The following is a 15,469-nucleotide window of genomic DNA, read 5'->3' on the forward strand; positions in this document are numbered from 1 at the left end:
TGGTGACAAAATCCATGATGCTATTAAAGCCGTCTTTGCTTGACTAAGACAAACATGAGGATTTTCTAAGTAATGACATGAAGAATCTTTATGAGCATTGCACAAATGCATGCATACATCATGGAGGAGGTTCAAGAAGCATATATGCAAACACATCTATGGACAGTTGCTCCAGGCTGCAGGCTGCAGGTTTATTTTAGCCACATCAGCCTTTCCTCAGAAATTTGTAACACAAAAAGGAGAGGGTCACTTATTTTTTTCTCATAGAAGTTTATAAAAGGTGCATTGTATAAATATTTCTAGGAGACTTATTTGTATTATTTTTACTCATACTTCTTATCCTGCCCTATGGTTAAAAAGAAATTATCATCAGGGATATAAGTATTTAAGGTCAAATACCAAAGAATAATAGCAACAAGGAAAAAAATATGGATTCTTTGAACAGTGAAGGTTAAAGAACTCACACTGTTTTGTAATCAGGCAAATACATATTGACCACCTATTATATGCCAGACTCTGAATTAAGGAATAAGAATCCAGAGAAAAAAAACTTCAAGGAACTCACAATCTATTCATGGATAAAAAGAAATAAATTAGAAAACGAAAAATCCTCAATATGATTGGGGTCATAAATGGAGTATATACAATGTATAAAAGATTTAGAGAACACAGACAAGAAAGCAATTGATTCTGCCAAAGAGTAACTAGGGCTAAGAGTTAGAAAGGGAATGTGTGGACTTGACCTTTACATATGAGTAGAAGACAGAAAAGAATATTGAGGACATTATTTCTTCAAATTGTATGGATATAATAAAGTTTTAAGATTCTGATAAATATCATTTAAGACTTCTCTTCAAACTCCTATGATTACTCTGTATATACTGATGAATTGATTTCCCAGATATATAGTTAGGCTAAAAAAAATATAGAATGCTATGACAACATATTATTTATACAAAGAAATGGGCATAAAGATATATAGATATATATGTGTATATATGTATATGCACACGCAAATATATACTTTTAAATGCACACATTTATTTGAAAAGATACACGAGGCATTGATCATTTTTGCTATCTCTGAGGCAAGATTCTGTGGCAGTAGGGACTCTACACCTTTCCTGTACTGTTTGCATCATTTACACCATATATTGCCTAATTAAATATATAAATAGATTCTTTAAAACGAAATATTTCTATGGCTGTTCCAACTAGTGAATAACATAGTCTTATTCCCTCTGAACATTCCAAGGATGCAAAAACCATTTGGCATGTGTCATACTTGCTTCTGATTTTTAAGGATATTAAAATTTCAATCTCAGACCATAAGATTGTGGTGAAAGGACTTCTCACAGCCTGGTACACTCAGGCAATAAAAGCTAATTAAAGATATTGAAAGAAAATACTGTGCTCCTCATTAAGGATGCTGAGACTATGTCTATTCAATATCAAGACAACAATTCAATATGATCAATCCAATGAAAGAACTGGGACAGTTCAAAGGGAGTACAACTTAGTCAAACAAGTTATTTCATCAATAGTTGGGCCCAGCTCCTAATGCTAAATGGACTCTCTCTCTTTTTCTCTCTCTCTCTATATGTTCATTGAGAAAACATATTAGAGATAAAGCCCTGTGCTCAGGACAGTATTCCATGTGCTGAATGAAGGCTCCTTGCCTTTATTCTTGATGCTTTTTAAATTTGGAATATCTTATTCTTTACTTACAAAATATTCATCTTACCAATCTTTCCAGGCCCAGTTCAAAAGCTGTCTCCTATATTAAATATGATCTTTAGCATTTAACTCAGTTCTCTCTTCTATAACTGGAAATGCTATTTCTCTTACAATCCCCAACATAATTTAGCGCTTAACAACTCTCTAAAGTTTATGTATGTTAAACTCCTCCAATTAAATTGTAAATGATACAGATAGTGCACACCGATGTTCATAGCAGCATTATTCACAGTGGCGAGGACATGGAAGCAACCAAAGTGCCCTACGATAGATGATTGGGTAAAGAAGCTGTGGCACATATATACAATGGAATATTACTCAGCCATAAGAATAGACGGAATACTGCCATTTGCAACAACATGGATGACCTTGAAATAATCATACTAAACGAAATAAGCCAAACAGAAAAGGTTGAAAATCACATGATATCACTTATATGTGAGATATAAACCTAAAAGCAACAAATGAACAGGACAAATAAACAGAGACTTGTGGAAATGGACAATGGACTAGTGGTTACCAGAAGGGAGAGGGGAGGGGGAAAACAAAAAAATAAAATGTTAAAAAAAAATTATGTATATATAGTATGAAAAAAATAATAAATAAACTGATATTAAAAAAATGATTCAGATGGCATATAAGGTCAGGGAAGTATACAGGGTCTACTAATCTAAAATAGATCATAGAGTCAAACAGCATGCCAACACTATCATAGGCTGGTTTAGGGAAATCAAGACCGTTGAATAAATTTATAAATTCAGCAGAAATATGCACAAATATCAAAGCCAATGTTTTGGGGAAGAAGGTGATGGAAGTGGGATAGGAAATCAAAGCTATTCCAGGAAGGAAGAGATGGAGTATCATTCCATCTTTTATTGAACAGGAGAAAATTAAATTATGGATAATGCGTAGTATAAAGGAGATGGCTTATGTAGTTGTAACTTTGATTTTCCAAATCTGAAAAAACAAGTTGTGATATCAAATACACAACTGTAAAATAATAGTACCTTCTCCACTATTGTAGGGGATAAACTTTCCCTTCTGTGCAAGGGAGATCTATAAAATGTTAATGCACATTCCAAAGGAAAGAAGGAAATATTAAAAAATAAGGCACATGGAGACCATCATTTCTGGTGGAAATTTTTTTTTCAGTTTAAATTTTGAGCAAACATTACTTACTTTCTTTCAATATTCAGCAGAGATTTTAAGCTGCATTTTTAAAAATATAACAGAAAGTATCCTGTGAATAATCGGCAACAAATTACCAAAAGTATAAGATAAATAATAATTCACAGGGCCACAACTTTGCCAACATGAAGGCTCTTGAAGACATTCACCAAATAAACAAGAGACTTCCAGTTTGAAATAAACTCAGAGTGATCTGAATTCAAAAGTCCAGAGCATGTAAAGTGATGTCTATGCTTGTAAATCATGAAACACAACGACATCTGAGAAAAATTTTCAACAACTGAAATCAAAATGACAATATATGTGTTGGGAAGTTTTGTCTAATTTTACCATGTTCAGACTTTAAAAATGTACAGCTGTGAAGTTTGTTGTCACTATATACATTTAGGTTTATAAAACTAGCAATAAAAAGGTGTTCCTTTTCTCCGAGACACCATATACAGAATTTGGGCAAGATAATATTAAGTAAAGGGTTGTGCCTGAGTGATAGCTTCATTATCAGAATTGAAAGGCATCTCAAGTAATGCTTAACTGACTGCTGCTTACATTATTTATATAATAATTCCTTATTGAACTAACTGAGGAACATAATCATTTAAAAAACAAAAACAATTTGGAAAAGATTTAAATTAAATACTAATACCCCAATAAAATCTGATCTATTTCTTCTCTAATTTTTCCTTACAAGTCTAACTAGAAAATAACCTTGGCGACAAAAGCCCTGCACAATCATTACATTAAGGAAAGCAAAGCGGCATGCTAGTGAGTGAAGTGAATTCCTCCAGGCTTTGCCTTCTGCTTCCTGTTATACTCATGGTACTCTCGAGTCCTCTGTGGTTCTATTTAGAGTTGGTAACCTGGCTCCGCACTGCTGGTTTCTGAATGACTTAGAAACCCAATCATGGTATACTGCTACTAGGATTGCCCCCAGAGTTCTCATTTCTCATATTACAGCCCAGTCACAAAGGAGCTCCACACCCCAGGACCCAAAACCTGGAAGCTGCCTGCTGCCTTCCACCCCTGCTGGCTTTCCAACTGTGCCCACTCATTGGTCTCCTGCTCCACCTGGACACAAACTACCTTTACTTTTTAAATTAAAAAAAAAAAAATCTCTCTTCTCATTCTCCCACCGAAAGAACTCATATTTAAAGTATATATAATTATCAATTGAGAGCTAGTGAGAAACAAATCCATTAAATAGCAAAACAGGCTGAGCACAGCAATATTTGAAGAATATATGATAATATATTGTTTTGACATAGTTATATTTCTCTGATACAGGTATATGGTAATGAAGGTTCCCTTAGAAACATTTTACTTGGCAATCATGGTAAAGTTGAGGGTCATATCTGTTCTGAATGAAGCATCAGTGACACTGTTATTCAAGAATAAGAGATCCAAATGAAAATGAACATAATGTAATGTGTGGTCTATCTCCCCTACTCTCACCCCCCTCAAATTCATTAGGCATCTGTGTTCTATGGCAACTATTACAGCCATTAGGTTCTGCTGCCTTAGGTTCACTACCTGGAGTTCTCTCTTGAAGGTAAAGCACTAGATGATGACATAACACCACTTAATTCCCTTAACAAATCCTCACAAGAAAAAAAGTCCCAAATCCTTATCATTCCTTCCAAGCTATCATCCCAAATGATCTGTTCAGCTTCATTCCCAAAGTTCTTTTGCCCTAGTCTCTTGTTCCATCTCCTCTGGAAAATGATGGGATGGCCATACACTCACATGCTGTGGTCCACACAGACATGTGCCACTCAAGTTCCCCTTCAAGGAAGGAGTTCCTGCCCAGCTGTGGCGAGTGTGATCACAGAGAGCCTCTAGCCACCGGCATCTTCAGGATCTGCCTTAGCTGCTTCACCCCAGGTCGTTCCCTCCACTACAGTTGAGAAACCAGAGACTGAGCCGGTGGACTCATACAGGTGCAGCCATGTCAGAGTCACTCCAGGGCTGAGGCTTCGGGGAGTCTGGTAGCAGACTGACATCTCCCTCTGTGTAATCACACTTCCTTTCCTTTCTTTTCACTGGTGTGATGCCTAATAAAGAGCTTGCACCCCAAACTCCATCTCAGCATCCACTTTTGGAGAACCCAATCTGTAACATATGCTCTAGAGAGTCTGATTCTCTTCTTTATTCTCTATCAAGATCATTCTCCTCCTCCAAGGTCCAGTTCAAATGATACCTTCAAGAAACAGTTCTTGATTTTTCCAATGAGGAATAACTAACTATTCATTTTACTCATTTTACTCCATCCCCTTAAATTATGCTTGTACCTTTATTTAGCAAGTCGTTCATTTTTTATATTACATTTAGTAGTTTAAATTTAAAGCTTATTGAGAGCATAGTCTGTGTCTTTTTCATTTCTGTACGCCCAAAGTGCATAACAGATAAGTTATGAACGAAGGAATAAACTAATGTGTGATCTGGAATCTGCTTACACCTCTTCTTTTTTCCTTCTCTATTATAACTAAAACAAAATTCTGCCAATATTGCATCTCCAATATTTCATACGTATGCCCAGCCCCCTCTGTTTTTCAACTATATGTTATATTTAGCCTCGGCTTTCCAATCTAGCTAAGCAAATCTGCTTTGCATGGTACATGCTTATCCTATTTTTAAGCCACCACATAAAAGATGCCTCTTTTGATAGCATGATCTTTTCTTCTAAATATTGTTCAAGATTCTCCTACTATGTGAAAACTCAGGGTATTGCCATCCAACTCCAGCTGCCCCAGGATGTTCTGGTTCACATAATTTAGGTATCGAATATGTGACTAAAAACCGTTATGTTCCATTAGAACAGTGGCCAGTTTTTAGGCTCCCTTAAGTGTTTCTAAGATGAGAATAATATTGTCTATAGGAGAAGTGCAAAATGTATATATTCTGGATTAAGAATATATGCATGTTCACTCCCCCATTTTCCAAAATGATTGCTTCATACTTTCTCTTCTAGGTCTTCATACAACAGGTCCTGCCACTTCCTCCACTTCCACCACCAGGCCACACTTATCTGATGACCTTACCTTATAATTCATTGAGAAATTAAAAACAAGCAGCAGGAATCTCTCTTCTTTCCATCACCAAAACAATTGACACTCGACACTCAGTACCTCTACTCTATTCCCACCTTACCATATTACACTATGGATTAAGAATCTCCATTCCTGCCAAAGGTCAGATATTCCTACCAGTCCAATTGTGTTTTGAATTCTATCTTCAGGATTTCATTTTTATAATTTCCTCTTCTTTCTCTTGCTCTATCAATGTCCTGGATCATCCCCAGCCCCACACACTACCATGTTCTAGTATGTCCTATCTTCAGAAAACTCTACTTTGATCCCAGATTCTCCTCATCCTCCAATGAAATTTACTAAAAGAGTTGTCTCTAGTAGCCACCTCCGGGTTTCCACCTCACATTCCCTAACTCTCCAGTCAGACCCGAGTGCCCATTTCATCACTGAGATTGCTTTTGATGAGGTCACTAATGACTTTCATGTTGCCAGATCCAATGGTCACTTCTCACTTTTTACCTTGTTTGATTTCTCAAAGCAGTCAACACAGTTTTAAACAACACAACTTTACAAATAAATAAGTAAAAAAGAAAACTCTTCTTGGAACACTCTTTTAGCTTCCACAACATTGCATTCTTCTGGTTTTTCTCCTAAACCACTGGCTGCTCCTTCTGTCTCCTTTGCTCACTCCTCCTCCTCTGCTTCTCCTCCAAATGTGGTCAAATCCAGAGATTTGTCCTTGGCCCCTTCTCCACTCTCCTAAGTGATCTCATCCAGTCAGCTGGCTTTAAATGTTATCTATATGCCGATGACCCCCAACTCTAAATCTACGTTCCTCACCTTATTCTTCACTGAGCTCTAGACTCGCATACAGCATCACCACAAGGATACCCATTTGACATCACAAACTCAACACGGCCAAAACAGAAGTCTTAATCCTTGCACTAGAAAATCTGCCCCTCCCTAATCTTTCTGTTCTTGGTATAGGGGTGCATTATCTGCCCAGTTGTTCAAGTCACACATCTAGCAGTTTTCCTTGACTCCTTTCTTTCTCTCATCTCTTATATCAGTAAGTACTGTCTGTCACCTCTACCACCAGAGTATATCCTGAATCTGTCTCTCTGTGTCCACTACCATCACTCTAGTCCAAGCCACTCTTTCACTGAGACAACTACAAAAGCTTCCTATTGATCTCCTTGCTCCTGCATTTGGACTCTTAAAAGCCATTTTCCACACAGCATTCAGGATGAATTTTAAAAATATAGATTAACTCACTGTCCTTCTAAAATCTTCCGATGGCTTTTCCATCACACTTACTGTAATGTGCTTGCATGGATCTCCTACCAACCTGTCCCCACCCCCTACTCCCATTCATCAGGCTGCACACAAACTGGCCTTCTTTCTGCTCCTTGAGCATACTAAGCTTTTCCTGCTTTAGAGGCTTTACATTTTGCTGTTCCTCTGCTTGAAATGTTACATCCTCAATCTTTGCATGACTGGCTCCTACTTATCATTCACTTCTCATTTAAGTTGTCACCTCCATAGAGAGGTCTTTCCTCACCACCAGATCTAAATTAATGCTCACACACACACACTCAGCTAGGCACTATCACATCACCCTGTTTTATTTTTTTTTCTCTTACTTATCATCCTATGAAACTGTCATGTTCACTTCTCAGATGTTGTCTTCCCTGTCTCTTCCTTTTCCAAGAAAACAGACACCTTGTCTATCTTGCTCATCACTATGTCACTAATGCTAAGAGGCGACAGGGCATGTAAGAGATGATCAATAAATATTTGCTGAGTGAGAATAAATGAATATTAATCATTGGAGTAGGAGCTACATGAGACATCCACCGCTGAGAACCAGACCCTTTGATCTCTTGCCCATGGCTGTACTTCACACATTGAACTGTAAAGTCTTTTCAATTGTCTGTCTCTTCTATTATTTGTTAACTCCTTGAGAACATTGATATCCTATCTTTGTATTATTACCAACTAGCATAATTCTCATCATATTGTAAAGTATACTATAAATATTTGCTTAAGGAATAAGGAAAAACAAGGAGGAGGAGGAAGCAGTGTGACTTAGAATCTACAGATAAAAACAAAGTGACCCTCAAATGAGGCTGAATAATGGCCATAGCACTATCACATGTGAGGCAAAACATTCACCATTTTTAAGTGAAGATCCACTTATAGGTTTGAACTCAAGGACTTTAAAATCATTACTTAAAGCTTTTGCTGAGATGGTATCCAAATCCTACAGCATTTTCAGTTGACATTAGTGATATATGAGAGTTCAAGTTCCTAAATTCCAGAGTTCTCTGAACTATTTGCATTGCTAGGACTTACGAAATACATCTCATACTATTTTTCAATTCAAGTAGTTTTTATGAAGTGTACACAGTATGAACTCGTGTATGCTATGCCGAAGCAAGTCAAAGGTTTACAAGTCCCAGCACAAAAAGTTCAGCTTATTCTGTTTATCTCATTCTTTTAGTGTCAGATATTGAGTGTCAGAGCAAAGTCATTAAAATGTTATGACCATTTCCCTGACCTGTGAGCTAAGTCTGAAAAAATAAAGTTCAAGTTGCTACAATCGGCACCCTGTGGTAAAGGCCAGACATTATATTCTTAGGACATGGAGATGGCATTTATTTATTTATTTATTTTTTAAGAGGAAAAACTCTCTTGAAAGAGGATGTAAATTTAAAAAATCTTGAATTTTTAAGCACAATCACAGAAGAAATAACCCTATTCTTCACAAACAGAATGCCATCCAAGGAGTAGTGCTCTAACTAGTGGTATATCAAGGCGGGTGAGGGGAAGCCAGCCCTTATTATTAATTACTCACACATTTACAGAATGTAGATATCCATCCTCCAAGGGAATTACAAACCAAATATAAGACAATACATGAGTACCAAAAGCTAGAGAGAAATCACAAATAGCATGTGCTAAAAGCCATCCACAGCAAAAGCTGCAGGATTTCAGTAGAGAGAAGGTACGCCGAGACCAGGGTAAGAGGAGGTAATCCTGAGTAGGGTCACACAGCAAGGAAGACTACCATGTGATGTGACAGAAAGGTGCTTCCTCACAACTTGAGAGAATAGAAAATAATTCTGCTTTCTGAGAGATACACTATGAAATCAACACATAATTAAAGCAGAGATGTACATAGTCACCTCAGTGAGACTGCAAAGTCCAGCAAACTTTGACTTTAAGCTTCTTGAATTTATATGAATAACAAAATAGTAATGATTATATATCTATCAACAATTGCTTTTCATATAAATGGATTAAATGCTGCAATCAAAAGACATAGGGTGGCTGAATGGATAAGAAAACTAGACGCTTGCATATGTTGCCTACAAGAGACTCAATTCGGATCGACAGACTGAAAGTAAAGGGATGGAAAAAGATACTTTATGAAAATGGAAACAAAAAAAGAAAAGAAAAATCTGGGGTAGCAATACTTATACCAGAAAACATAGACTTTAAAAGAAAAGCTATAACAAGAGACAAAGAAGGACCCAGTAATCCTACTTCTGGGTATTTACCAGAAGAAACCCAAAAAACTACTTCGAAGGGACAGGTGACTCCATATGTTCATTGCAGCATTATTTACAAGAGCCAAGAGGTAGAAGAAGCTTCAGGTAAGTACACTATGAAGGAAACCAAGAGAAAAGAGGATTTCGAAAAAAAAAAAAAAGTGGTTGCCCTTGTCCGATGTTGCTGCAAGATTAAAACAAAAACTGTTGCCCACTGTACATGGAAGATGGAAGTCTCTGGTGACCTCAGTAGCAGTTTGAGAAGCATGAGGAATAAATCTCTATTGGAGAGAATGTGCGGAGAGAAAAGAGAAATAGCAAATAGAGACAACTGAAGCAAATACAACTATGCAACTGCACTGATTAAAAGCAAAAAAGAGGCTCGCCATTCATTTCCTGCCCTTTAAAATAAAGTTCACTCTCCTTACTTTTGAATACAATGCTCCTCACTATCTGGGCTCTTGCTACCTAAGTAATTGTATTTCTCAACTTTACTCTCCCTTCTATCATGTAAGTACTTGCAATACTCTAACGTGAATCATGGAGAGTCTCTTCCTTCACACATCTGGCCCTCTCCAGGTTACTCTTTTCCCTTTCCTACGTAAAGCAAAACTCTTACAGGTCCTTCATTACCTTTCAAGCATTATAATATCAAGCAAGCAGTACCACCTCCTTGCCACATGATTTACTCTCTCCTGAAGGTTTCCATTGCAACCTGCACCCTCACACGTTTACATCACTACATTGCAGTCTTCGGTTTGACTGCAACACTGCTCTCCCCTCCTCCTCCAACACAAACATACACAAAAGGACAAGGACAAATTTTTAAGCTTGGGATCATAGTTAGGAGGTATGTGTCCCTGGTTCTTGTCCTAAGATCTTGTAAAGAGCAGTATCCTCTGAGTGCTTGCTAAACACGTTTCTAAAATGCTAAATTGATTCTGTCAAATTTTTACTTAAAATTCTTCAATGTCTCCTCAGAGGCTATAGAATAAAACACGAAACGCATTGGTATGGTGTATGAAACCTTGGTGATGTTGCTCGTTCTTACCTCTCCAGCATCATTTCTCCCCACCTCAGCCTGATCTTCACGCCTCCTCCCACCACTGTGATTGGTGATTCATGCATGCACACACTGCATCACTTCCATGACAACTGTTCTCAGGCCTCTGTACTTTCATGTGTGCTTCTGACTTTTCTTGGAATGTCTTCAAAAACTAGTTCAAGGGTCAATTCTCTTCTGGCTCTCCTTTCTCTACTCTTAGCAATGCTAGACACGCTCTCTTTTGTTTCTGGAGCCCCTGTCAATAACTTTATCACCATTACATTAATCCCTTGATCATCTGCCTTTCCTATCTGCAAGCTCCCTTGGACAGGAACTTTGCTAAGTTCATCCTTGTATTCCTAGCACCTAGCACAGTGCCTGGCATATAAGAAGCATTACAAAAGTAATGGATGCTTTTCTTTACATCTTTTGATTTAGTGTGCTTGAATTATTCTCATCTTTATTACAAATAATTTATAGGTGGTGACTTTTTAAAATGCAAAAACAGGAAAAAGAGCAAACTAGCATATTGAAGAATAAAAGGCAGGCTACGAATTTTAAAGATGTGTGTTGCTCTACATCTTCTAGTAAAAAGAAGTCACACTGATAAATAATTGATCACATTATGCCATTTGCTCCACTCATAATGAGGTGAATAAATGCCAGGTTTAGAGCACATGTTCAATTCACATTTGCATTGCAAAGAATTAGCCATTCAGGCAATTATTTTTATTTTTCTTTATTTACTTCCATACTTTTAGACACTTAAAGCTTTTTGAAGGAAGTGCTATGAATATAGGCTTTTTATTTCAAACTATTTTACAAGTCAAAATGGTTTGTAGCTTCTCTCAGACATTTTACAACCTAAGATGTACATCTTTTTCTTGAACTTTGCATGCTTTTTTCTATAAAATTTTCTTCGTATTTTACCATGATCATAAGTCTTACCTTTAGATATTTAAGTCTCCTGTACAGTGACAGGAAGTATACCAATTATTTCAACAAGAAACAAATATGAGAACTGCATAAATTTAGGAGACAGCTTTGTGTTATCACAATAATTTGAGATGTCCACTTGATAACAGCACTTTAGAATTCACAAGAGTGTGTGGTGAGCATCAGCATAGTACTTTATGTGCTTTATCACTTAGGTCGGAAGCTGAACTCTTCCATCTATGCTTTAGCATTAAAAGTTGATTCACAGAGTCATAGAATTTCAAGATTGAAAAGGACTCAGAGGTCATTTAGTCCACCTCCTTTATATGAATGAATTCCCTCTACAACATTCCTAACAGATGCCTCTTCATTCTCTCCTAGAACCCCTTCGTGACAGTGAACTTACCACCTTCATCCAACAGTTCGGGTAAAACTAAATGCATATTATGACAGATTTTCCACCTTCTACAAAATAGTTATTTTCAGCATTTTAAAGCATACCAGTTTGATTAGTATGAGTCATATGTCCTTCATCTATTTGATGAAGGCAATTATGGAACATGGCAAGGCTTTCATTTCTATTTACCTGTCTACTTATATGCTGCCTTTTTCTAGAAAGGATCTTAAATGAAGTGACTTAAAACACTTGGATGCAATAGAGTTATTAAAATAGAAATAGAAATTCAAAATCCTGAAAATAAATTCTTGACTCAAAGGCTAATCTAGTTGTTGGCACTGAAATTAAATTTATCCACAGGCTTTCTAAAGGAGAAATATAGTGGATTACACAATTCTCTTTATCTGATGGAAAAAAAAAGTATACTAATTCTTCATTAAATAAAAATTTTTCTTAGTTCTAAGTTACAAGAGGAATTTCTCATGCAGCATCTTATAAAAGAGACTTTTTTCTTAGTTTTTATGTACATTCATTTTACCCTCTAATAGACTGCCAAGAATAGTACTGAACTCCCTCCCCTGAAACATCTACAAACTTTACAACCTCAATTCAATACTAATTAATCTTTCTTAAAATTCTGTTGAATACAGGGGACAAAATATGGGCACTGGATAACTACTTTTCCAAAAGGGGCTGGTAAAACACCTTAAACTATTAAAATCACTTTTTTGGGGGGGGGTCAACATTATGGGGCAATAGCTTCCATATGCCCATTTGTTCTTACTATATGAGAACCAATGAGAAGCTGAGTTAATCTTTCCTGTTGTGTTACCTTCACTTCTTTTGGAAACAACTACAGTTACACCTAACAAAACGATGCCCTTGTGAACTGAGAGAGGTGTACAGAACATGGTGGATGGCAAGCAGAGATTGCTGTAAGGGGATCTGCTTGAATATCTGATAAGACTTTGGATCTCTCAGAAGGAAAGTGACATGTAAGCAATGTCACTTACTCTTTAAACACCCCAATTATTTTCCCAGGAAGGGCATTATAGAACCCTTAAGCCTGAAAAGTTACAAATGGGCCCACGGTGTCTTCCTATAGTTAAGCCCTTGATTTTATAATACTTTTCCCTGTTCTTGGATTGAAAAGTGGGGAAGGTATTGCTACATAATGACCATTTCACCTTCAAAGGCCTTTTTGGTGCCTAGAGTATCACAAAAGGCCCTAGGTAAAAATAAATTACTTTCCTCATAGTGATTATCAAAGTTGTTTAGACTTTACCTGCACTACCTGGTTCCATCATTAAATTCTAAATAACTGAAGACAGAGAGATCTAACCTCCTTCTCCACACATGAAGCCAGCCAGGCCTAACTCTGCTTCCTTCTCTATGGCTAGAAAACACACATCTATAATCTATATTTTATCTGTCCAAATGTGGCAGCTCATTTTTACTTCTTTTTCTTCTTCCTCCTCCTCCTCCTATTATTATCATTTTTATTATTATTATCATCCTTATCATTGTCATTATTATTACTGTGGAAGAATCTGGATTATATGTAGAGGTCCCTTGAGACCAATAAGCTAGATTCAATTCTCACAAATTAATTATTGTAACATGAATACAAGTACAGCAAAAGTAACCTCCATATTGAATGCGGCTATTTGTATGCCGGATAACAAAATGTATTCATGGCTTTACCATGGAGAGAATGAGAGAGATTTCAGGTTTATTCTAAAGAAGACACTGGTATATCTTTGAAAGAATAACCCAAAACAAATGATTTGGCTTTTTACGGAATTAGAATAAACTGAATACACATTTATATAAAGCTAAGAGAGCATAGGGACATAACAGTAAATGCTAATGTGCATGGTGATGGCTGGCAAACGCAAATAAGCATGCTGATCATTACCGCACATCACAGTTTATTATGACATACAACTGCCAGAAATCAATGTCAAAGCTAAGCAAAACCCAGTTACCAACAAGATAATTTTCTCTTCATTTTTAGCTGTTCTATCCTGCAACTCCCTTTTGTGATTAGCAGAAAGCCTGGGAATAAAGGGCAAAAATAATAATAATAAAAGAGGTTTATGAGTTACTGAATAATTTTTAAATGCTATACAACCTTGAGGGAAAAGCATCAGTTGATAGTACATATTTCCCTATAAGTACAAGTACATATTTCCCTATAGTATTTTGAAATGTCCTAAAGCATACATAATGCATTAGTGAATGGTTGTCTCAAAGAAAGCTCTCCGCTTTTGGAAGCTGAATAGCACAAATACCTGGCGTGGAAGAAGTTGGCATAGCAACTCTGGATTTGCAATGGTGAATCACAGAGTAAAGAGGTGCATAAAATAACTACTTGAATGTGTTTGCCTCTTCACAAAGTGGTTAAATTTTGTAAAGCATTTTTTTGAGGCTTCTCTTTTTGAGAAATACAAACTCTTCAGTCAACTTAAAGTAGCACACTTGCTGAAAAGAAGAAGATATTCATGACTCATGGAAAGATTTATTCTCTGTATTTTCCCTGTACAAATAAAGTGACATTTAGGCTAAAAATAAATCATTTCACCCTCATAGTAGAAACAATTCTCCATTGACTGGAAAATGGTACCAAAAAACAAGCTTTCTGTGTTTGTTAAAAAATATATTCCCAAGAAAAGAATTGCTTACCTGTTGGCAACAGGTCCCTTGAAATTTGGATCAAATGTCCTTGGATTACCTGCATTTAAAACAGAGAGCTTTTTGAGCATATAATCTGATAAATGGCAAATAAACACATATAAAATATTAATAAAGAAAAATCTACATCTTGGCTAGTCCATCACTCAGTACAGTGTTGAAGTCATTCTTTGGTCCAGTGAGACTTCAGTTATGCCTTGGTTACATCTATCACTCCTTCTCTCTCTCTCCAGTAGGAAGCAAGACTAAAAAGAGTTGTTAAAGACCATATTCTACACACCCTATAAACATATCCTCTCACTGTTCTGAGTAGCAACATTATAAAGTGCATATCGGGTCGCAAAACTTGAAGCCCTACTAGCCTGCAAAAACGATTTTACTATCTGCCATCACCAAGTATCGCTGGGCACTTGCGAAGTGCACAGTATGACAGAAATGCCTGCTTATCCCAGTTCTCCCTTTCCTTCAAGAAGTTGGAATATTAGTCACTGCTGATCTCCGCCATGTTGGCTATATGGAATATACAAATCATTATTATATTATATAAATGTCATTTTTGTGGATATTTTAAGATCTACTACCAGACTTCATGCCATCTGGAGAGAAGCCCTCGTCATTCATTGTTGCATCATGATTGCAATATACTGCCCTTGTCTCTTAACAGTACAAGGAACACATGGAACGGCTTTTTCTTCCTCACATGCACTGTATGGGCAGAGCTAATAATAAGTTCTGTAAAATCATTTCTGGACAAAGATCTGCATTTTGCAATCCCCAACCCTGTGACTCGTCCCCCTTAAGCTAAGCACTACCACCTCTTCTCCTGGGATTTTGCCCCTGTATGAAGGCCTGGTATTGAATTAAGGACAGAATTAAAAAAAAAAAAAAAAACTGA

At 36.7% G+C, this 15,469-nt stretch overlaps 1 protein-coding gene across 1 annotated transcript in view; it reads right to left on the reverse strand.

The window, feature by feature from the left end:
- SLC44A5 (solute carrier family 44 member 5) overlaps positions 1-15,079 on the reverse strand; it is a 116,901-nt gene extending 101,822 nt beyond the window's left edge. The window contains exons 1-2 of the mRNA XM_039838462.1: positions 15,064-15,079; positions 14,566-14,650 (exon numbers count right to left, since the gene is read on the reverse strand). Coding sequence (XP_039694396.1) covers positions 14,566-14,650; positions 15,064-15,079 — 101 coding nt within the window. The remainder of the gene's footprint in view (positions 1-14,565; positions 14,651-15,063) is intronic.
- Between the last annotated feature and the right edge of the window lie 390 nt (positions 15,080-15,469).

Source organism: Pteropus medius, unplaced genomic scaffold (genome assembly GCF_902729225.1).
Source record: "Pteropus medius unplaced genomic scaffold, Ma_sr-lr_union100, whole genome shotgun sequence".
NCBI lineage: Eukaryota > Metazoa > Chordata > Mammalia > Chiroptera > Pteropodidae > Pteropus > Pteropus medius.